Here is a 24,028-nt window from a genome sequence, read left to right as displayed (position 1 = left end):
AAAGCAGCTGAAAGACAGTGTCATTATCAGGGTTGGTTTGTTGTTTTTTGTCCTTTTTTTTTTTTCCTACTGTTTTTCGTTTCTTTTGGAATAGCATTAAAAAGCTCCCATCAGACTTCAGGCTGACTACATTAGTCATTAGATCCACATATAAAAATGCATTCTCTAACCATAAAAGCTTTTTACTCTAAGTAACAATGGCACGCTATGCCAAGGACAAGGTGAAATGCTAATGTCCTGTTTACCTCCTTCCAACGGTCTGCATGGTGCAATAGACAAAAGTCCTTTACTCTGAAGGACAGCTTTATGATTCTAATTTCAGGAACTTCCTGAGCAATTAAGACATGCTCATTTATTATGCCAATTTACAATGGTTCTGTCTAGATAACAATGCAGATTCCTCAGATTTCTTTCCACCATTTTAGATGAAAATCTTTATCTGCTGGTTCGACAAACATTTCCCATGTCTTCTTTCCTAACTCTCTGACATGGATTTTTTTTCTTTTTATTAGACGTGACAGAAAGAACACTGCATAGCTTTTGAACCTCAGATTAGGAAATTAAGTCAAAAATTAGTGAGAGTTTGCATTAAGTCAGAAGTTGGTGAGAGTCTGCAAATGCTGGAAGTTGGAAAAGTTCATCTTCCAGCATATTAAAAATATCACTTCTCTTAAAGACTGGTGAAATACATATTTAACAAGACTTTAGGTTAAAAAAACTCACAGTAGAGCCAGAAAAAATTTTATTTGTGCTTTTTAAAATTAATAATTATGCTAGTCATTTTGATGTAGGTTTTTTTCAAGAAAATTCTAATATCAGAAAGTGTTTAAAAAGAATAAAAATAATTACCAGGGAAGATTCTTTTGACAATGAGAACTTTTCTGAATTCAGATATTACAAAATATTGGATCTTATTGATGCTTTTGTTTGTTTTTGTGTTTGGTATTATTTTGGTGTGGTAGATAAATCAAAATAAATAAGTAAATAAACCATTATTTATCTAATTAGATCTAATAGATTTTTTGTCAAAGTATTTGTAACTAGATTATTCATTCCTCTATTCTAAAGATTTTTTATTCATTACATATACATGTATTATATATTACAAGTTATATTACATTGAGAAAATACTATATCTCAGAATAGATAAACATTTTCTAAAGTGCTAATTTTTTAATCTTAGTATTATGAGCCCCCATGTGACTTACATTAGTGCAGAATTTTCCTGTCAGTGATTACCCTAATATTTCAATGTGTACATATGTAACAGATATGTGTCTTATGAACCAAACACAAAGTTACTTGTAGATAGGTATAAGCTATATTACACTATTAATAACAGAAACACACACAAGGAAAAAAAAAACAAAACAAAACAAAACCCAAACCAACCAAATAAAAAGATCCTGTTGTAATTGAGAAAAATCTTATGTGTAATATCAAAACTTAAATTTGGTCAGAATTGTTAGGTTGAATAACAGTGAGTTTAATTTTGTTCACTATGCACAAAACAAAAACAATTTACATATGTAATACATAAAGAAGTTAAATTTTAACATTCTCTGGTGCTCTGCTGATTGTTTCAACTAAAAACCTAACTTCATATCCCCATGGAAATGTCTGTATTTTAAAAATTAAAAAAAAAATTAGAAGAGCAGCACAAAAAGTATCCCTTAAGGCATCATTCTTAAAATAAAATTATGGCACCTGCTCTTTCTTCTGCTTTTGAAAGCCTCTTCTCAGGTGGCCAGATCTTAAGAGCAAAATTCATTTTTGGTGAATAAGAAGGATTGTAATAACAGTAGTTAAGGGAAGGTGTTTCATACACATCTGTGCTACAGGTGTATCAGGGCATCTCGCCCGTGCACTCACTCATTCCTGAGATACTCCAGCTCCTTACACTCCCTACACTCAGTTCTTCTCCAGAGTAGTTCTCACAGGCAGTATTAGTTGCAAAAATATGTCCTAAATTTTCTTCGCAATGCAAGACTTGCAGTGACTTTTCTATAAATTGACTTTAACCTGTAACAAGAAAGACCAAGAATACATGTGTACAATCAGTAAGTAAAAGTTGAGTGTTTAATATTCAGCATTGTGTAATCTGAAGTGGTACAAGCAGCACATGTTTGAATGGCATTTCTGAGACAACTTTGAGTGGCAAGAACTTTCCTCCTTGAGCTGTGGCCAAGTCCTGGATATACACAGGGAAATCCTATTTGAAAGAGAGATACAGTGAGCTCATGATTTTGTTTTCCTGCATTTTGTTAGCATAGATCACTAAATTGGCGTTTGTGCTTGAACAGACGATGCTTTTAAAGCAGGAATTTCACTGTGAACTGAGTGCCCTGAATTCTCCTCTTACCTTGCTTTAGAAAGTGATGCCACCTTTTCCACAAGTAAGAACAAAGGAGAAAGAAAATTTTAAAAAATAATGAGGTAGTAAGCACTGTTAATTTCAGTTGTAACACAACATCATTTTGTTAGGCTGTTTAGTGTTTTGTCATGCTCTGTGCTTGCTTTGCTGACCTTTTGGGCAAGCTTTGGCCAGCTGAGATTGTATCTGCACAATGGATCATATTTTGACAAAGAAACTGGTTTTCCAGACTCCCCTGGGACACTATATCTGTGTAAGTTCAGTCACATACACTTTCAAGATAAGGACACAGGCCTCATTGTAATCCTTATCGAGTTTAGCACCTACCCAGAAGACTGTATTTTAATGATAAAGTTGGGGTTTTTTTAAAACTCGCATGAATCCAGCAGCAAGGCACAGGGATGTTAAATCAGAAGGTGACTTTGCTCTGAGTCTTGGAGATTTTATTTTTAACTTTGATGTGCCACTTATTGCCTAAAGGTGCATGATGGTGAACCTGGGTTTTCTGGTCTGAAATCACCATTAGAGCATGAGGCATCCAGACACCTTCCAGTCACTGCACCAGATGCTGATGCTTAAGGTACTTCAGTTCCCCAACTTCATTTCAGATGAAAATTTCCAGCACCTAAGGCAGCTGTATCTCTGTTAGCAGTGAAATTCCTCATTTTCTCTACTTTTAAATCAACTTCCTTTAAAAGTGGTTTTCCCAATATTTATTGGGAAATGCTAATAAACAATACATGTTTAAGTTGAAATGAGAGAACCTAATAAAAATAAATAAATACTTAATATAGTAGTACCTGGTTGCTATAAAATCTATCTTGCAAAAATCAGGATTGCATTTGCATGAGCATACTACCTTTTTTTTTTCTTCTTCTTTTTTTTCTTTTTTTTTTAATCAGGGAAACATAGTGTGATTTGTTTTATTATCAGCACCACTTTGGTGGACTTTGTTTTTTTAAGTTTTATTATATATATTTTTGGTTGGTTTGGGCATGATAATTATCCCAGCAAATTCAGTTTGCTGTTTCTCACAAATAAAATACCATTAAAATGAAAAATTAGTGTTTTCCCAAGAACATCTCTGTGTAATCAGAGATCTGTAACTAGCACAAGAAAGAACAGTATTCTTTCAGGATACAGAGATTCATTAGTTGGCAAAAATCAATGTCCTGGCAATACAAAAGTCCAACAGCATTTATAAATATGCAGACAGTACCACAATAAAGATGTGATAATTAGAGGCTGATTAGTTTAACACTTTTTTTGTTTATTTTATGTCATTAATGCACAAGTCATTTGTAGTATTGATAGTTCTGGGGAGCAAACTTTACTTATGAGCAGTGAAAACAAAGCAGGTGTATTAGTGTCTATTCACAGCTGGTGCCCCAATGGATCAGGTAGACCAGAAGATGCATAAACCATCCAAACAAAAAAAGTGCCAGGTGATGCATCTTGACTGAAAGATCATAGTGCAGCCTTCATTGTGCAGAGAGCTTGAGTTAAAGAGCCGTATCCTGACGTACAAGGTAACGTTGTTGTTTCTCTCAAAGCTGTAAAAAATGCAAGTAATAAAATAAACTTAGAAAGTTAGAAAGATGGAAGCACTAAGTTAGTACATAAAATTATATGTCTAAGAGAGACGTAGTTTTATAAAGTGCATTAAATAAAGCATTTTTAAGACTGCAATTTCAAAATAGCTACTTTGAAAAAAATAAATATTTTGAGAATTTGAAAAAGGACTCCTTAATTTTATTTAGAAGAAAACTGTGTTTGAATACCATGACAAAAGAGTCAGGAAGAAAAAAGACAAAAATTAATTCCATTAGGATTGCTTCTTAATTCTGCTCACATAATTTTTTTTTTAATTATATCTGTGATCTAACACAAGGCTGAATGGTTCCAGTGATGCAAAGACATAATTTGTTTTTCCAGCCCTTAGCAGCATTTTACTCTTGGGGCCTCTTTCTCAAGTGGTACACACTGCATCACATCCCTCCCAGTCCTTTGGGGAATGCAGGCTAGTAGTATGGATGCTTTCTACTGACTAGATTTAGATCATTGTTCCAAAACAAAGAGGGATGGAAAGGGGTACCATATCCTGTTTATTATTTTGAAGACAATTTGCCATTTCCAATTAAAAGGCTGGAAGATAATTGTAGGATGTACCAAAGAGCCCAATTTTAACAATCTCTGTTCAAACATAATAGTCTCTTAAACAAACCACTCAACACTAGTACATCCCTGATTTACATATGTAACTTTTAGTCCTCCTCTTCATCTGCCACAGGCAAACACCACAGCAAACATCACAGTCTGCTGTAGTGAGATTTCCTGTTTTAAGTAAAAGTTTAAGTTATATAAATTCCAAATCAATTACAGTTAAGATTTCCTGTAATAATATTAGAGGAGACCTAGAAGTATCCTTAAGCAACCCTGAGGTTGCTCCAAATGATATGTAAATTTGAGTCACCTCTCTTACCCATCCCTTTTGATGACTGGGTATAGCCTTCCTTACAATATCTATATTTTGCTATATTTAAGAAGTTTTTCTTTTCCTTTCTCTTTGGTTCTTCTACCATAGAGATGCTTAAAGTCTTCATTAGGCTTTACCATTTTGTTATTTAAACATCACAACTTCATTTGAAAACTCTGAGTGCATTTAGATACATGAAAAAACATAAATCATAGTTGAGTCAAGAGCGAGAAGGACTTTGGTTTTACATTTCAATATAAACAAAATGAGAATGTGGGAGGAAGATAGGAATTCTGTAGAAGAAGAAAGTTCAAATCAGTCTCATTATACATTTATAAGAAGGAAATAATAGGGTAACAGATATATAGAAAGAAGGTTGACCTTTCTTCTCTTGTCTGCTTTATTCTGGGAGGAGAAACAGTTTTGCCCATATCAGCATCTATTCAGAGAAACGTGTGGCCCTGTCCAGGAAAAGGTGATACAGGCTAGAGGACATTTCTGGATTGTCTTCCTACATCCTGATTCCTGACAAAGAGACTTTGCTGTGGAAAAAAAGGAAATAAGGGAGATTTGCTTTCAGCCCTAGTATGACTGGGGCAAAGGATGCTGTATAAACAAAACAACCATTCCAGCAAAACTTCCACTCTCTGGATAACCGGTGACAATCTGGAAATCTGTATCTTGAGGAAATGGCAACAGTGTCGATCCACCTTTCACTCTGCTGATTAATAGCCTAATTAAGAGCGTAGTGTGTTCCGTTTGTTATAACCTGAGTGTTATAGTGCCATGTTAAAAAGTGCTACAGGTTAGATTCTTTCATTTCACCATAAAATAATACCACTGGATTTTTAAAAAACATGAGGTACTCCTGTCATCCTTTTATATTTATTTGTGTTTTGTGCCTTTGAGCTTTATTCTGTTAGGTTTATCATTGAAAATTAGTCACCTGTTAATGTTCTGAAGGCTTTGGGTACCTAGATTATTCTTTGGAAAGAACTAAAGAACACCTGCAATGTCTTAAGGTAATAACTGTCAAACTGTCAGAGGCAAAAGTAACAAGCAAAAATATTTGCAACAAAAGAAAGGAGAAGACAGCCGTTGGAAAGGGAAGCAAACTATATTTAAAAGCTGGTTGTAAAAGCAGTTAATGCTAAACATCTGATGGTTATGCCAATAGAATGAGTCAGATGTGCTTCAAGTGAAATACTGTATTTTGAGCTGCCTAATGTCACCAGCGCCTGCAGGGACAGTTTGCTAACTCTCCATGAATACACAGCCAGCTCTTCAAAGTAATCTTCATTATGCAGCAGTGGAGCTTTAAAGGCATCCTCCCGTATTGATCTTGTTTTTGCATGATTCAACTTGTTAAGAACAAGATAAAGCTCCTCTGATAAATATTGATATTCTATAGGTAAGGAGAATTTCTTTTGTCTAACGTTTTTATTGTCATTGTTTGTATCTATTCAGACAGCTTAACCTTCTGTAAGCCTCTGGTAAGTCATTAAAATGTCTTTCTCCCACAACACTTAAGCTTCCTTTAAAGTCTAGCCAGCTGCTTGCATTCCTGACCTTCTGGAACTTCTGAGCCAGGATGTGAGACCAGTCATGGCACCTCACCTGCTGTTACACAGTCCAGAGTGGGCCAAATTTTTTTCCAGATTTTACCTTCTTCATGTTAAATTTAATGAAGGAGATGCAGGCATCTGATTTTTCAGAAAGAATACACTGATGGAAAAAGACACCTTTCCCTTTCCTTTTCCCTTTCCCTTTCCCTTTCCCTTTCCCTTTCCCTTTCCCTTTCCCTTTCCCTTTCCCTTTCCCTTTCCCTTTCCCTTTCCCTTTCCCTTTTCCCTTTCCCTTCTTGGGACCATATTCCTTTCTTGAACCATATGGCCTGATCTAGGGACTAGTATGAAAACTAAAGGAAAGGATCAAATGAGATAATTTCACAATAATCTAATCCATTTTCTTCAAAAGTGTTGCAGATTGAGAATTTCTTTTCCACTTTGTTTTTTTTTGGGGAGGAGGCAGTGAGGGGGAGTGGGGTAGTTTGAAATATTTGGGGTGGTATGAAATATATATATTAACAAAATTCAAATATAAAAATACTTTCTAAGTATTTTAAAAACCAAATTGATGATCTCTTTTATTCTTTTAAATTCTTTGGCAAGCAGTTAACCACAGAGTTGAAAAGGGGAGCAGCACATATGTAACACTAGAGTGTGTAATCTGGGTGGCCTGGCTGTACAGTAAAGTGTAGAGTTCAAACAGAATTTGGGCTGATCTTGTAACTTCAGGCCATGCAGAGTCACTTAAGACACATGCATATGGTTGTTGTGCTCTAGGTCAGCTGGCCAGATGTTCACCTGTTAAACCTCACAAATCTGTGTTAGTCACAATCCTAACTTATCGTGTATTTTTTTAACACATTTCATAGAATACAATCTTGTGAAAATTGCTTGCAAAAGCTCAAAAGTCTGTGTGTATCTAGAGAGTGGTTTCTAGGCACTCTGGAGAAAAGTTAATGACTGCAGCAGAAAGGTGGGTAGGTGGTAGACTCCCTCTGCCAAACTTGGTTGTGTGTTGCACATCGACACAAATTTTGAACTCTGCGTAAGGCAGACTCTTTGCAGGATATGCCTCATTTACCTCTTGAAGAATGGCAGATGTTTCCACCTTCCCTCAGAGGGGAGCCCAGCCTCCCTCGCTGGGTGCCTGAGCTCTACCAGGGACGATGCTTCTCTGTAGGCCTTTTAGGGCTGCCCCTTTCCTTGATTAATTTCTTACTCGGAAAGTTTTTAGGCATTTACTAAATAGACTCAGAGGTTTAAATTAGGATGGCTAGTTCCCAGCTGTTGGTAATAAATTGAGACAAATACCAGAAATTAGCATCTCTGTATTTCTATCAGAGAAAACAAATATTAGATGAATGATATAAAGTTTAATAATGATAATGAAATTATAAAAAAAACACAAACGTTATGAAAGATGCAGAATGAGAAAACAGTCCTACCAGTCAAGTGATGTAGGTTCCATCTTGGGACACACCTGAAACAATCTAGCTTAAAGGCAAACCTAAGCTTTGCTTGCTTGAGATCTGAATGACCAGAAGAATCTCCTTCACCACTAAATCAAAAGCCCTTAAAGACACTGTACTTGTATTTTAATATGTCTGGAAAATTAGATGGGATCAGTCCAGGTGGGTATTGCACACTGGGGTGTGAAATTCGAGTCCAGATAAGGAGAATTATATTTAATGGTGAATTGTACATTACCTTAAAGACTGTAATATATGCAGTAATAGTTATTTTAATAAAGATAAGCCAATTGTGTGTTTCACTTTTAAAATAAGTTCTCAGTCATGTCTTTTTGAAGATAGTTACTCTATTTAATCTGGACACATACGGCATGTATAAAGATCTGATTGGTTCCTGTGGATGCAGATGTTATTAAAAAGTTCCATGAGTCTCTGTATTATCTGATATGTGCATTTCATAAACCTTTCATTTGGATTAGAAAAATGACAAGGTTTAAAAAAAGAAAAAAGCTTTCAAGTAAATACTTAAAATAAAACTTGGGCATATCATTGCCAGTTTTTTTGGGGTTTTTTAATGACTAATTCAACCACTGTTGGCTAGACAGGGAAAAGGAGAATTTTTTTTCTGTTTTTATTATGCTTGAGCATGTGTGCATGCTTTGATTAGTTAAGTAATCTGTACATTAAGTAATCTCAACTATTTTCCCTTTCCTAGCAGTGCTCATATGAAGACCTTCAAAACTCATAGCTAGGTAATGAGTAGATTGACTGCTTTTATCATTGAATGTTTATAGAGGAGTTTCTAAGTGGTTTAGCACAGCTATTTTTTAAGTCAGGGCTTTTACTTGCACATATAAGGGAGAGTAATGAACATTCAGTATATTTATTATCATGGGAAATTCCAGTACCAATAATTTATTTTTTTCATTTCATACAGTAAGCAGTGCTAAGGCCATATTCATTAAGGAAACCAGCTATTGATGTTTATGATTCTGATGTATATCCATCTTAATGTGTGTATTATAATGCATTCATGAGTATAAATAATTACACTGGAGCATTTTCAAATTAATAAGATATTGGACTGTTGTTCAGAGGATGTAGTTCTATTTCTGTTTCTGTTTACATATTGTACAACTTTGCACATTCTGTTATTTTATGCATTGTCAGTCTAAGTTGTGTTGTATTGTTTGACTGATCTAAATATGACCCATATTGTACACTGTGCTCACTCATGTCAGCTCAGTTGCTGTTCTAGTGATGGGCCTTGGAATCACTAAATTTGAGTTTCTTGCTGTTGGTGGCAAGTGCAGCTTTTATGCTATACATACATGTAGGCAGCAATAATTTCTGCTGTAGACCTGGAGGCTCTCAGAGGGAAATAGTAATTGAAAAATGATCTGCACAGTCTGTGTAGGAAAACAGAAATTTTTTTTTGTAAAACACAGGATTGTGCAGTTGTTAAGACCCAAGTTTAATTGCTTTTGTGACATTCCAGTTTTATGGCCTTTTGGTGTCTCCTTTACGATCTGTAAGGGCTTGTTAGATATGTAGACACCATTTTCCAACTTTCATTTAGCAGAACAGCTTATGTTAGATGCAGTCTGAAAGACAGACCGACCCTACTCTCTCCCAATAGCCTAACTGAGAGAGGAAATGGAGAATCAGATCTAAAGTTTATTATTTGAGATAAACAGAACCATAATAAACTTTCAAGATATTTATTCAATTTTGCTTACTTTTCTAATATATTCAGTAAATGTGCAATAAAAAAGAGCCAGCTTTGTGTGGTTGGGGTTTTTTTAAGTATATCCTTTCTGACGTATTGTTGCATGGTTTTGGGTTACTGCAAAGAGCTCTATTTTCATCTCCATCATCCCAAATATTGATTGAAGTTCAACATTCAGGATGAAAGGAGTCAATGCAGTCACTACTTGTTCACACCATTAAAAACTGAAATAGAATCCAACCCAGAAGCTATTCTGGTCTTGTTTTGTGGATTTATTTTTTTTTTTTTTTCCCTTATAAAATATTAGTTCAGACTTCAATACTACATAGGAATATTTTCATCATTAAATTGATTCTCTGCAATTGTGAAGCTAGAGTTATATGTTTGCTAAAATACCTCTAGGCTCACCAGGAATTAGACTTATACTATTGTATGTAGAAACCTGGATCCTACAAGATTTGCATGAGATGTGAATCTGAGCAAACTCCTGGCTAATTACTTTCAAGAGCTTTTAGGATAATGGAATAACTCCTTAAATGCAATGGAAAATTTAGGAGGAAGGAAAAAATTGTAGATCGTGTGTGAGGAGGATGGGGTCTACCTCATCTAAAAAGTACATAAATGTTATGTGTCAGTTTTATTTGCTTTACTAGGTTATCTGCTTCTTCTGAAATCAATGCCTAAATTCACTGTGTAGCCAGTGGAAAAAGTTTTTCAAAGGTCTTAAAGTGATATTTTAAAATTCATGGATCTCAGTTTAAACAGGCAGGCTCTCTTTTTAGATCTTTCCAGTGCATTTACCTTCCTGTTACGGGGAGCAAACCTTTTGGGTGAACTTAAGTACTTAATTTATGTGTGCTGTAGTTGCCTGAAGGGGAGGTGCACCCAGGTGCCTAAGTTAGATTGTCTGTATCTCATATGGAATTACCTCTGAAATAAAGACCAATCTCTGTGAAATTGGCAAAGTAATTGTAATATTTCTTTTAAAAAAATATTAAAAATTGTAGCCAATTATTGATGTAGCTATGTTGCATAATCAGTGTTGGTAATTACATTTTTAATTACTATACCCTAAGGACCTGATTCTGTTCTTTTTTCTATTGGTATGAAGCAAGGATAACTTAGATAAAATCAATGCAGCTGAACTAAAATATAATTGATGAGAGGTCAGAATTGAGCCCTAAATGGTATGCTAAAAGTGGAACTAATCAGAAAGCTAAATGGGTTTATAATTTGTGCAATTGACATTTTTGAATTCTAAATCTCCAAGAAGTTAACCTTTGGATACAGAACTTCACTTTCCTTTAGAGTCTCATAGTATTCAGGGAAGTGAAGGCACTAGAAAGGATGTAAAAAAAAAAAAAAAGAAAGAAAAAAGAAAAAATTATTCTGTACAGTTTTTCAAACCACGTAGTAAATTCTTTCATTCAATGATTGATGTGTTTCCAGCTTAATAGATTTCTGCAGACAAGTCTTTGAGCAAAGTTTTCTGGTGAGCAGAATCTGGAGAAGCATTAAACCATAGCATGTTCTCAAATAACGACAATAAAAAAAAATTCTCCCAAATCCAAAGTTACTATAAGCAGTAGGGAATGTTAAGAACTAATGTCTACTCAAAGGGAAGAATATTCAAGATCTTTTTGAAATTATATACAGAGTTTACTCTTTCTGTAATAGATAGTAGTGATAAATTTTCTAAAAATCATCTTTTTACCACATGTAGTTGCATAAGCCCTATAAATATATTACAAGTTTTAATATTTTTGGTCTAAAAAAAGAAAATAAAAGTATTAAATATATTTTCATACAAAATTTATTTGCTGTATTTTTAAATAAATATGCACATTATGTCTAAATTAGTTTTTGCTGTTGAATAGTGAGATGTTAATTTTTGTTGTGTAGTCAAATCAATCAAATAGCTTTGCTTTGCAAAATACATTCCCCTGAAGATAAGGGGTTTTCCTTCTGCTTGTGTAAACATCCAAAGTTACTTCATTTGGGACAATCAGCATTGTATCAAATAGTTTTTTTTTCTCAGCTGACAGAACGTGAGTGAATTTTTGTACATCAGGAGAAATTTTGAGTGTTGTGTTTCTGTCAGTGGCAGTTCTCCACAGCAGTGACCTGGCTCTGCCAGTGAAATCGCTTCCTCTGCAAGTCCTGACCTAGGGAATCAGGGGCTGTCTGCTGGGACTGGCCTCCTCCTCATGGACGTGACTTTCCCTCCTGTGCATGGTCAATAACTTCAGCCTTACTGCTTCTGCTATTTAGCACTGTAGCAGAGATTCCCGGATGGATATTTATCCATCTTCTTAAATTCTAGAGATTTATTGCTCTTTGGGAAAAAACAGCTCAGAACATGAGAGAAAATGAAAACTGTTCTTGCATGGAGTTCTTCCTGTATTCTCTGTGAATACTTCCCATGCTGCTTTCAGAAATATGCCCATTTTTAGCAGAGCCATTATGATGCATTTTACAGGAATTTGGAAGGCTGGAACAGAAGTTGTTACATATTTGAGGAATGTTAGTAGAGTAATATTTTTTCCCCGCAGAACAATTACATCTTTGGAAGCATCAAACCTCTGGCACATAATTTTGTTTTGTGCTGACATCTTTATAGAATATTTATATGGTTTTTGTTAATATTTGATCAACTGTTTTTAATTTTTTTTGGCATGGCACTTTGTTTCCAGATTTTGATTGGCTGTAGCTGAAACAAAATGCTTTGTTATGGGGCTGGAATTCACTCAGTTGTGTCTTGGACATCTTACACTAAATAAACATTATCTAACTACTCCATAGGCCTCCCAAGCCACTATTTTTAGTCACCTCATACTCTTCTCTAAAAGTAAAAATTTCTTTTGCTGAAGTCAAACTGGAGTGGCAAACTTAGCTATGCAGTAGCAGCGAGAATGTATTAAGGGCATTTTGTTGGTTTTTTTCCCCCATGTATAGCATCCTTGAAGCTGACATTTATTTGTGACTGAATAGATGACAGCATGAAATTCAATTACAGCAAACGGTCTCAGTCATTACACCTGTCTGCTTCCAGAGAAAAGTATTTGTAAATTGGTTTTTATCCTTCTGTTCCCTAAAACCTATGTCTGTAATTGACACTTGCCAGCAGAGATGACTGGAGACAGAAGGAGAACATTATGTGTCTGAGTATCCCACCAGGGAAAAGAGTATCCTCATCTTTGGAGAGTTTTGTGGTGTTTTGTTTTCTTTAATGAAGAATGATATCTGTGTGCCAAGGATTTACTGCAAGGCTGGTGGCAGATGTTTCTCTAAAAAAAACACATAGAAAAAGTTATGAAAGATGAATCACAAAAAACCACAGGACAAAAGAAAAAGCTAATTAACATAGAAATATTTCTTCTGCAAAGGAAAACAAATGCTTCAGGAGAACAAAAGCCCCTCTCTGTTATTTGTAAGGCTGGTTTGTTACTCTAACACATTTGTAAGAATCAGGTTTGTGCCTGACATGTCAAAACTTATTCACAAAACAAGAGTTGTGGATATCTTGGGAGACAACGTTGTCACTTGTTACGCAACTCAGCATCCGCTCAGCACTGATTGATGCCCAAGTTGCCAGTTTTCAGAGAAATGAGATGCAGACATAACAGTAATATTTGTACCAAATGTCAGGCAGAAGAAACAGGGGAGTTCATAGAATGGGTCTGGGTGTTGTCTGTGACCAGGAAAAAAATCAAAACATGATAGACAAGCTGTCAGCTCAATCTTTCCTAACTGTTTCATTTCTTTCTGGTAGATTCTTTTTCTTTCTTTCTATGGGCTTCCCTCCCCAGAATTTTGCCAGAAGAGACAGCATACAGAACTGATCCGGCTGCTAAGTTTTGAGTTTGATGAAGGAATTACCAAACCATTACGTATTTCAAATGCATCAGATGTTTAAAAGATTTGGACAATTAGCAAATCACTAAATATTTGGTAATAATGTTGTTGGAGAATAAGCATTCTTAGAAATTTGCTAGTGGTATTAGGGGAAAACAGAATGTATTTATTTTTTTCCTCATGGGTCCCTTCCCACTCAGCATATTTTATCATTCTATTTTTTCGTTGATATTTGACAGTTTGGGCAACTACTGCTTCTGTTCCTCTCTGTATATCAGCAAGTATTTTGAGAGATTCTCAGCCATAAAAGTAATGGCAAAACATGTGGTGTAGTAGTGCAGTCAAGTATTACTTGACTACCTTGCCTGTTCCCATGCACTCATGACATCCCCAGGTGGCTCAGAGCAACTGTGTGTGCCTCTGCTGATGGCTTACCCAGCACTGTAAGCACACTGTGTTATATTTATGAGCTGGAAAGTAAAGTGTGTCAGCAAGGAAGTTAAAATGGTTTCTCTGTAGGATATTGTTAGTGTAAAATATCTGATTTATTTGGGTCTTTTTTTGAATGCTGCAGCTTGTAAACACAGTGGGGAATTTCTCTGCTATTGATCCAAAGCAATGGGTACTAATGGCATAATACAGTGGTACTCAATAACCTTTTATCATGGGTTGCTTTGTCATGTGGAGGCTTAACTGAGGGGAGAGAAATACACCATAACAAAGCAGAAAATCTTTTGAATGTCTATCAATATATCTAATAATTTTCAGTGTAAGAGCTATCATGATCTTTTCTGTTATCTTTTTGCATGAATTATGATATAGAATAACATGAAAATTATTGTGCATACTAGTGTAAACATGAAGTGAAATGTAAGCATTTTTTTCAAAGCATTTCAAGGACAAGCTGTGGCAGTTTTCTATCATGGCTTTAGTAGCACTCAAGTGAGTGCTATATTACAGTGTTTTGAAATTTTTTATAGTTTAATAATTAATATAATTTTTAAACTTATTATAAAAGAGCTTTTGTATCTTTCTAAGAAACAGAATATGGAATTAAGGGAAATAGCTACACAGTAAAGTGTTAAAATTTGTCCAGTACCAGAAATCTGGTCAAGGCTCTTTTTGCATCAGTTCCATAGAAGTAAGCAAAGGCATGTGTCCTGAAGCAAGGGAGGGCATGTATCCAGAGGTATCCTGTTTCAGACCAGCACAAAAACCAGTATGGTGCCACATGCTGACCCCCAGATCCCTGACAGCAGCAGCTGCAATTCTTCAAGGTGTATAATCTGTTTGCCTTCCTCTCTTATTTAGTAATTTTGGCAATTCTGACACCTGTTTCCCTTGAGAGCAAACCAGAGCATGGTTGGAGGCCAGGTTATGATTTCGCTTTCAGTCTTTCTCCCGGGAGCAAATCAGTGCAGAAAGGTGCCCTTTGGGTAATCTGGGTGCAGGAATATAATGGAGCACGGGGATTTTTGTATTCTCTTCCTGAACAACCATTTAAGAGCTAACAACAGTATAATTTTCTGCTACTATTTTCATATGCATATATATGTGTGTATATATATAGAGAGAGAGAGAGAGAGCATATATATCAGCGATCAGCATATATATATATATATATATATATATATATGTTCATTTTACATTTGTTATTGATAAAAAGCCAGATTACAGTCTCACTTAAAATAGATGTAGAGGAAAAACAACTCTGTTATCCAAAGATTTCTGCTGAAAAAGGACACAGCAAAGACATGTTAAAAAGAAATAACAGAGTAGGTTATAACCATTGGGATGTCAATATCCCTGTTTTTCTATGTTTTGCATCTGTTAGCAATGTCCCCTTCAGGCTCAATACTCAAAACAGCCTTCCACTGCTGTAGAACACTGTTGCAGAAAAATGGTTTATGTCATGTAAAACTTATATTGGGCCCTAAGATATAGTTTACAGGGATGTAAAATTGATCTCATTGCTGCTGTAGGAAAAGCTGGTGGTTTTGAATGATTGTTGCATACCTTCATGGTATGAAAATAAAAGATGCCAAAATCCAAGTTGTCCTTTAGGAAGTGCAGTAAGGGTGCTATCAAAGTGCCAGTGTTACTATTTGACTTCAGCAAGTGCAAGAGGAAGCTCAGATTGACTTCAGCACATTATTGCTGTTGTAAGATAGGAAATAATAATAATTAAAAAAAAAGGAAGTCTGATAGCCCATTTATTCTTTAGAATTTGTATGACAAATCATGAAACTGGAGTTGCAAGGATAGATTTGGTATAATTAATACAGGGTTTAGTCCTGGAGCATGTACTCCTGTTCATTTCTGAAATTTTCTGTATGAAGTGTGACTGCAGGATTGTAAACCCTTATTTCTAAGAATTTTCAGTATTTTGTTACACAAGAAGCTGGTTCTAGAGACACTATTTAAAAAGTATCAAATTAAAAGTCTCCATGACTGATGCTGTTGATGGAATTGAGACACATTCAATATTCAGGACTTTAGGAAATCACTGAGAAATTGATTGGTATGTTCCTTTTGCTGACTTATCTTTCTTCAGTAAAAAAGATGTTTACAGCAGTTTCTGTGCTAGCAATTGGTACATTATGCCTAAGTCCTCTTATATGTTAAAGTCCAGCTTCATGTATTTTAATTTTTCAGTCTCTATTGTTTTTTTTTTTTTTTTTCTGTTGTTGTTATTTGCTTGGCATTTTTACTTGGTTGGTTTTGGGTTTTTTGTTTGGGAGTTTATTGCTTTACTTTGTTTTTTTGGTGGTGATGTGTTTGGATACACCTGTCTTTGCCTTCTGGAAAGCACATTATGGATCAAGGAAAATGAGAACTGGAGAATAGCTAAAGATAGGGATTAAAGGCATGAGCAGTGTTATAATTTAAAATTTTCAAATGACTCTGGACTAAATGTATTGATTTCCAAAACAATTGCTACAGTTTTCTATACCTTAATATTTGCACATATTAATAATGCACCATCTGATTGGCTTAGCAGCATGGATGGAACACATCAGTCTTCGAGGTGCAATATTCTCTCTGGAAGAGAATATATCCTTGGGATATCCTGCTCTTTTTGTCACCTCAGTTTTAACCTTTTCTATAACTTGATCTGAAAATGATGACCAGCTTGAAATCTATATAACTTGAAGGCTTTATCAGTAAAACCCAGCACAGTTATATTTCTCAGTGGCTGTGATGTTGAAACCTGGGGAAAATCAATTTTTTCTTTTGCTGAATGGTATATATGAAGCATTTAAAAAAGGTGAATGAGTGTGCTGAGGGCCTGTCATTCTCAAAGTACTTCCTTATGCTGCGTGTGTAGGTACATCTGCCTGTTAGCCCTGAGAGGCTGTGTGTGTTTGATGCATTGGATGTTGTGTCAGCAGGAAGGAGAAGAAGAAGAGATGAGGTCTATCAGAAAGAAAGTTGATAGCAAATGGTGTTTTGAACAGTGTGTATCCCCCCTGTGTACTATATTGTGGAAATAAGGATTCTGTCAAGTGATGCTTCTTTGTAACCTGGAGTGATACAGTAGGGATTATGCATGCTCAAGCCATTCAGGACTGGGTACATAGTTGTCTAGAAATGCTGTAAGAAGTGTCTTTGCCGTGAGAGACTTCGTTAGAGATGCAGTGGCAAGAAGTAGATTACTAGAAAAAAAACAAGAAGTGGTTTATTATTACTTTTATTATCATTATTGGGTTAGGTAGAAATGGGAACAAATATGTAATTTTTAATCCTGTTGTTATGGAGTTATCTTGTTTGGGTTTTTTTTGCAATTTAATTCCCTAATTTATCTTGTATTTAAGGATCAATTGTATTCATTAACTCATTTTCAAGCTTGCTCAAAACAGTTGTTGCAAAACCATAAAAAGTTGTTAATTAATTAGCATAGATAGGCAATGAGAAGTTGGCTAAAGGTTTAAAAGGTGTTGTCAGGAAGCCATAACAAATAAAACAGGAATGTAAAACCATCTGTAAGAAAGCCACAGAGCGAAGCCAGAGGAAGTTATTATAGTAGAATAAAGAACAAAATTCTTCTGACCTGTATACTCTCATTAAGTAGAGATCAAGAAATACAGCCCAAAAGGCAGGATAAAGTTAGCCTACCCTCTCAATGGATTGGCTTATGTGGCTGCTCTAGTTTGAAAGATTTCTGTAAAATCAGTGAAAACAAGCTGGTGCTCATTGCCAGAGGAGGATACTCTGGCTTCAGTCAATTTGATGTTTCCCTTCTTCCCCTGAAAAACATGGGGACTCAAATAAAGTTAAATAGCATGCTGCATTTTAGGAATCTCATGTGGTCTGGGAATTATATGCAATATAATTGTCTTCAGAGCTGCCAGCATATGCAAGGTTGGACTGTAGGTTTGGACTTTCTCTTTTTCCTCATGTGATTCTTCTAGCAGTGAAATGTAGCACAACTTTTTTAGTTTTGGGTGCAAAAAACCCCCCCCAAAAAAAAATTACCAAACACTCTACACACAAACCCCAAACCAAACCAATTTGAATGCTGTCTTGCAATGCTGATAAATCAGTGGGATTTTAGTTAGAATGGAAATTCTTTAAGAATGGAATATGCCTGGTTTTTATGTACTTTGTACAGGTGTTAAGCAGGAATGTCGCACAGTGTATTTCATTTCCTCGATTAAAATATTTCCCCTCTCTCAGTTCATCCTCCTTCACATTCCTGTTCCTTTCCCACATACACAGAGTTAACTAATACCAAGTTTATTTTACTTCATTGCTTTAAGAAAAATGAATGCTGTGGCCAACGGAATGAAGAAATTTGATAAGCAAAAAAAAAAAGGCAGGAAACACGGAAAACAAATTCCAGTGACCTAGGTAATATAAAATTGTTCAATGATAAGTACCAACATTAACAATTTCAGACATCTAAAAGTGTAAGATTGGCAATTTGAGAAGCATTTATCTGGATGATATAGAAAGTTATACATGAAACATAATGACCTCTCGGAAATTCATTCAGGATGCAGAGTTGCCTACTTAGGCAAAAAAGACAACTAGTTAATCATGTAAAATAAAACTAGACAGTAAATTAGTTTCCTGCATTCTGGAGTCCTAGCTGTGGAAAAATAATATATTTCACTAATTAAAGAGTGAAAGTACTCTCAGCTTTTAGAAAGAGAATGCAAGGCAAGTGGGACTGATCCTGGCTTTGTGCAACAGCCCAAGTTGTTGGTCTGATACAATTTATGATTTTATCATTTAGGCAGCCTAGAGTAAGAGATCTTCAACTTTGATTATATTGATTATATACAGCATAATAGTTCATAATGAAGATTATCATGCGTAGTTTCAAAACCTAATTTTCTTGTATTCTTGGAGCCTCCAATGAAATTTAGCCTACATGAACATGCATGTTTTAATTTAAAAAAAGTCCCGGAAACTTCAAAATTGCAGTAAGAAGTTAACAATCCAATTAAATTTTTCAGGGGATCATTTTCTTGATTGTGCTGCAGGTATTTTAATTTTGTCATTATGTTTTTATACTTACTGATACAAGAGTGTGCATGCTAGATGCTTTATGTTATTTTAAAAATCTAGAGAAAGTGAAGATCACCTTGTTGCTTGGGCTAAGAATTGCATTTTATCTGAAGACTACATAATTTTACATAATGAAAGCTTTATACACAGTTCTGAAATAAGGTGGCAGTTTTTTACCTAACATATTTAAAATTATCAGTTTTTTTAAAGAAGAATTTCAATAAAGAATCTGTATTAGATTCTGTGTTAGAAAAATATATAATTTTATCTCTAATATCTTTAGTATTATCTCTAGTATGTTATTTCTAATAAATTTATCTCAGGCACCTTTCCTGTATCTGAGTCTGCCCCAAGACCAAGTCCTTACCCATGTAAATGGCATTTAGCTTTTAATGTAGGGGGCTGAGAGTCAGGTCCTCCTGTTCTTTATCTTTTGCATGAGCAAAATTGATTTCCATTAAACTGAATGAGAACAAGATCAAGTTCTGCATGGTTCCAATACCGTAGTTGTTTTTCGAAGTGCTATAGTTTTACAGGACTTCTGTTCTAAATTCAGTGTGCATGTTTGAGGAAGATTGTGATGTTTGGTCTCCTTTGATGTTGCACATCAGAAAAATATCTGCTGTCTTTCTTATTAAAAATAAGTTGAGAAAGCAAGTTATTTTTTTCAGTCTCTTACAGTTTATTACATTCTCTTAAACATCTTTATGTGAGAGTCAATGTCTCTATAATGCTTTTATATTGGGTTTGGAGTTCTTTAATTTCAAAAGGTCCTTGTTTGTGGTTGATATTTATTAGGAAACTCAGTGTGTGTACATGTGTGTGCACAAAGTGTGCATTTATTTATATCTGTAGAGTGAGGCAGAGGAAGACAGAGTCGCCTTTGTTCCATAAGATCTACTCCTTAAATTGTTTGCACTTTCAGAAATGCTAAGACCAAATATGGACACTCAGCTGTAAAGAGAAAATGTCCTGGAAAGGTTGGAACTAATGAAAAAGAGTAGGCTTAGTCTCTTAACAAAGTAATTTTTATCACCATCATGTCATAATCAGATAATGTGAGAGATTATTTCTAAGCAGAACTGGAATTAGTCATATCAAATCAGCCTAAAATGTGATTTTGTTTCTAAAATATTATTTCTCTTTTTATGTGCATTTCAGAAACATATGCAATAAATATTTAGACTCTTAATTTGCTACACATCAGTCTAAAAATTTGATTTGCTCTCATCATCAGAATTAATTTGCTTAATTGTTTTTCCTATCCCATCAATCTCAGTTTTGTACTAACTCAAACAATGACACCTTTTGCTGTTTGCACTTTAGTTCGATTTCTGTTCTAAGTTTATGAACAGTAATAGGCATCTGCTAGAATATTCATTAGCTTTGAATTGTGAGCTATGAAAAGGTGCTTTCTTTTACCTTAATGAAAGTTGCTCAGCGTGGGGTGGATCAGTAATGACATTTGATTTTAGCCATCCGGCGAATTTGCTTTTTATTTATTGACACATCTTGTCCAAACAGCTCCCTCGCAAGTTAGTGGCGTAATGAAAGAAAGAGTGCTGCAGAGGAGCGTGGAGCTTTCCTGGCAGGAGCCAGAACATCCCAATGGAGTCATTACTGAATATGAAATCAAGTATTATGAGAAAGTAAGTGCTAAGATTATCTGTAATGTGCAACAATGTGGTGTTTGCTTTATGCTGGCTTGCTGCATTGTGGAACAGTGTTAAAATCATCAGCTATCAACTACCTCGTCTCTCCAAAGTCAGTGATTTTGCTTGTTTTCAATAACTAGCTAAATCCTGCCACTATTATTGGTATCATATGTCTCAAATATTATATTGTGGCATACTAAAAATGAATTATACACTTGAAATTGCCTTTCTTTTTTTTTTTTTTTTACTGTTAAGTTGTACTTGGATTTTTTTTTTACCATTAAATTCCTGTTTTTACATCTATTCTGCATTGTGTTTGAAGCTTGTTTCATTTCCTTCTGTACCAATGTAATTCTAGTCCTGAAATGATGTATCAAGTACAGCTCCTGACTGCATTTTGTACTTCCTTATGAGCTGGGCATCTTCTACTTGACATCTGAAAATTTTCAAAACACTTCCTAGACTTTTAGGAAATAACTATTCCTTATTTGTCCTTTTAAAAAGGACCAGGACTGTGAAATATATCTTTCACTTGTTCTCTCAACACAACAATGAATGGAAGGCTGCTTTTCAGTAGTAGATGAAGTGATCTCTGTTTCAGGTAGAGTGAAATTGCAATCTTACTGATGTCAGTTGGAGTTTTGCCATTCATTTCAGCATGTCTAGGGCTTCATTCATGATAACTTTGAAGTACTGCAGAATAAAAAAATTCTGACAACCGTAAACTGGATGAAAGCAGAGTGAAGGCAGGTTGTGCAGCTCTGCGTTTGTCATGGGACTCAGACTAAGTTTGGCTCCTCCAGATACCCTGGGAAATTGTCTGCATAACATAAGAAACTCCTAATTTTTATAAAACGTTCTGGGAAAAAAAAGAAATTGAATTACATTGAAAAAAAATTAATAAAGGGACTCCTTCGTGGTCACTCATGAAGACATTTCTGCAGGCAAGGTAACAGTACCCCTATATCAAAAAGAGCACGTCAGCTTGCTAGGTCATAGAGTTGGGTAAATTCAGCCCAGATTGAATGTAATGTCAAGTGTCATATTTCATTTTCAGTGCTGAATTACACAAATATACTTATCAAAAGATCTTTATATGATTTGGGAAAGGAATAAAATTTTTATTTGTTGAAGCTAACTTCCAGTTTAAATTATTCACTCTAATGATTCTTATAATAAAATCTAACAGATAGGTACAGATAGCTAAAAAATTATTTGGAAGGAATTTTACTAATTTTAACAGATGATTTTTGTCCCTCGAGCATGTGTGTGTACATACACATCCAAATAAAGTCCAAGTATTTTTAAAATATTACATATTTAACAAAGGCAAAACTGTCCTCTGAACCAAAAAAATAAATAAATTGAGAACCAAAAAACTTGCATTTCGTTAATGTGCAGAGCAGTTTCTAATCTGTTCAAGTAAAATAAATAATTTAAATGGGTAATGCAAAATGACAAAAAAAATTAGATACTCAGCTTTTTATATAATAATAGCTTTCAGAATCTAGCTTTTATTATTTTCCCTGTATACTCATTTTAAATAACCAGCAGAATTTCATTGCCAATTTTCTCTGTGTTTGCAAAAAGAAAAATTGATGTTAAAGGTTTGGGGGTTTTTTATTCTTTTTTTTTTTTTTTGGTTTTTTTTTTTTTTTTGTTTTTTTTGGGTTTTTTTTTAAGTGGAAGAACATCATCCAGTATTATACTTAGTACAGTGAAATTAATAAAATAGAATAAAAAGCTCATTCTAACTGTCACAGATAAACTGGACTATATAACTTTAACTGAAGCAATTTTTGCACAAATACTAAAATGGTTGTTTTCCTTCCAAATAAATGCATTTCAGCTTTAAAATTGATTCACAGTCTTCTTGCTCAGAACGAGAGAGGTCATTTAAGTTTTGTTCTACCAGTTTAGAAGAGAAGAAAAATAAGAGGATTTGAACTTTCAGCTCCTTTTAGAGCCAAATTAAATCAAACATTTTTTGTCGTTCTGAAATACTCTGATAAGTGTTTTTTTTCACCTCTCACTTCTGGCTAGGGCTGGAATGGAAACGGCCTGAAATCTCCAAAGTAAGCCTGTCCTGTGAGATTTCTTGTGCAGGTTATTTTTATTTATTTGTTATTTATTTATTTTTGAATACAAGGACTGTTGGCAATACAAATAAGCCTCATTTATGCATCAAAACCCAAGCTGGAATTCCACTGTGGCTGGCAGTCCTGAACCTGACTGTTTATGGTTTCCTTACTCTTGTGTGTCATCTCTCAAGCATTCCTGTTCTTTCTCACATACCAACATACATTCTGCCATGGTCCTCACTTACAGATTATTTAAACTCTCTAGGAGAAGATAGGGAAAATTGTTGCAGGCCAAAACTGTGGGCTTGCTCAAGTAACAGACTGGGCAAGAACCAGGAGAAGCCCTTACTGAATCTGAGAAAAGAAATCATGTATGTTCTGTATAACCCTGTATTTCAGCAAAAGCCTTTGTTGCTTTACTGACTGTGACAGGGAAGGCTCTCCATCACTTTTAGCTGGTGAAATATTATTGAAATGAGTTACAGATTTATTCCTTCCCTCTGTATCCGTCTCATTAGCACTGCTGCGTTCAGCTCATGCTTCTCTGGTCATGTGGTGCATTCAGATGGTTGGTTAATTCATCTCTTCTGTCCTTCAAATCAGGGTTGCATCTGCCACCAAAAATCAACAGGGCTTCACATATCTGTGCTGAAACATAATCTGTGTCAGTAAATGTGATGAATAAGTATAGCTTTTTGAATACTCTAATGATCTGTGATACAGCTTTTGTACTATTTGAAAGTGAGTTATTACTCATAGGGTTTGTAATCTTACAGCTTCAAATTTGTGGAGACTCATACTGAGCTTCTTTCCCTGGGTTCCTCTTTATGCCTTAGAGCCTAAAACTGAGAAAAGACTAAAAACCAGAGATAAAAATCCGAATGAAAACTGAGCTAAGGACCTCAGAAATTATGCAAAATCCAGCCAATTAAACATTGGCGATATTGCATTTTTTAGAGGTGATATAAGGGTACGATGTCAAAGTAATGATGTCAGAGTTTTTCCATTCATTTCACAATGTCTATGACTTCATTCATTATAACTTTGAAGTACTCTAGAAATAAAAAAAATCTGACAGCTGTAAACTGAATTAATGCAGAATGAAGACAGGTTGTGCAGCCCTATGTTTGTCATGTTCTGACAATGAAAGAAAAATTTCCCTGTCCTTGAACTGTTTAGACCTCACAGATTCCCCTGGAAAGCTGTGGTTGAATTTTTCCTCATCAAAATTTCACAAAATTCAATCAGAGCCAAAAAAGCAATCTTTTTTTTTTTTTTGATGTTTTCTGTTTTCTGAGTAACAACAT

General features: G+C 34.9%; 1 protein-coding gene across 4 annotated transcripts in view; it reads left to right on the top strand.

Moving 5' to 3' along the window:
- Positions 1 to 24,028, top strand: part of EPHA7 (EPH receptor A7) — a 165,710-nt gene that overhangs the window by 98,530 nt on the left and 43,152 nt on the right. For all 4 annotated transcript variants that reach the window (XM_059467210.1, XM_059467212.1, XM_059467208.1 and 1 more), the window contains exon 6: positions 20,510 to 20,634. In XM_059467210.1, the coding sequence (XP_059323193.1) occupies positions 20,510 to 20,634 (125 nt within the window). The remainder of the gene's footprint in view (positions 1 to 20,509; positions 20,635 to 24,028) is intronic.

Source organism: Ammospiza nelsoni, chromosome 3 (assembly GCF_027579445.1).
Source record: "Ammospiza nelsoni isolate bAmmNel1 chromosome 3, bAmmNel1.pri, whole genome shotgun sequence".
Classification (NCBI taxonomy): domain Eukaryota; kingdom Metazoa; phylum Chordata; class Aves; order Passeriformes; family Passerellidae; genus Ammospiza; species Ammospiza nelsoni.
This window is presented reverse-complemented; position numbering and strand designations above follow the sequence as displayed.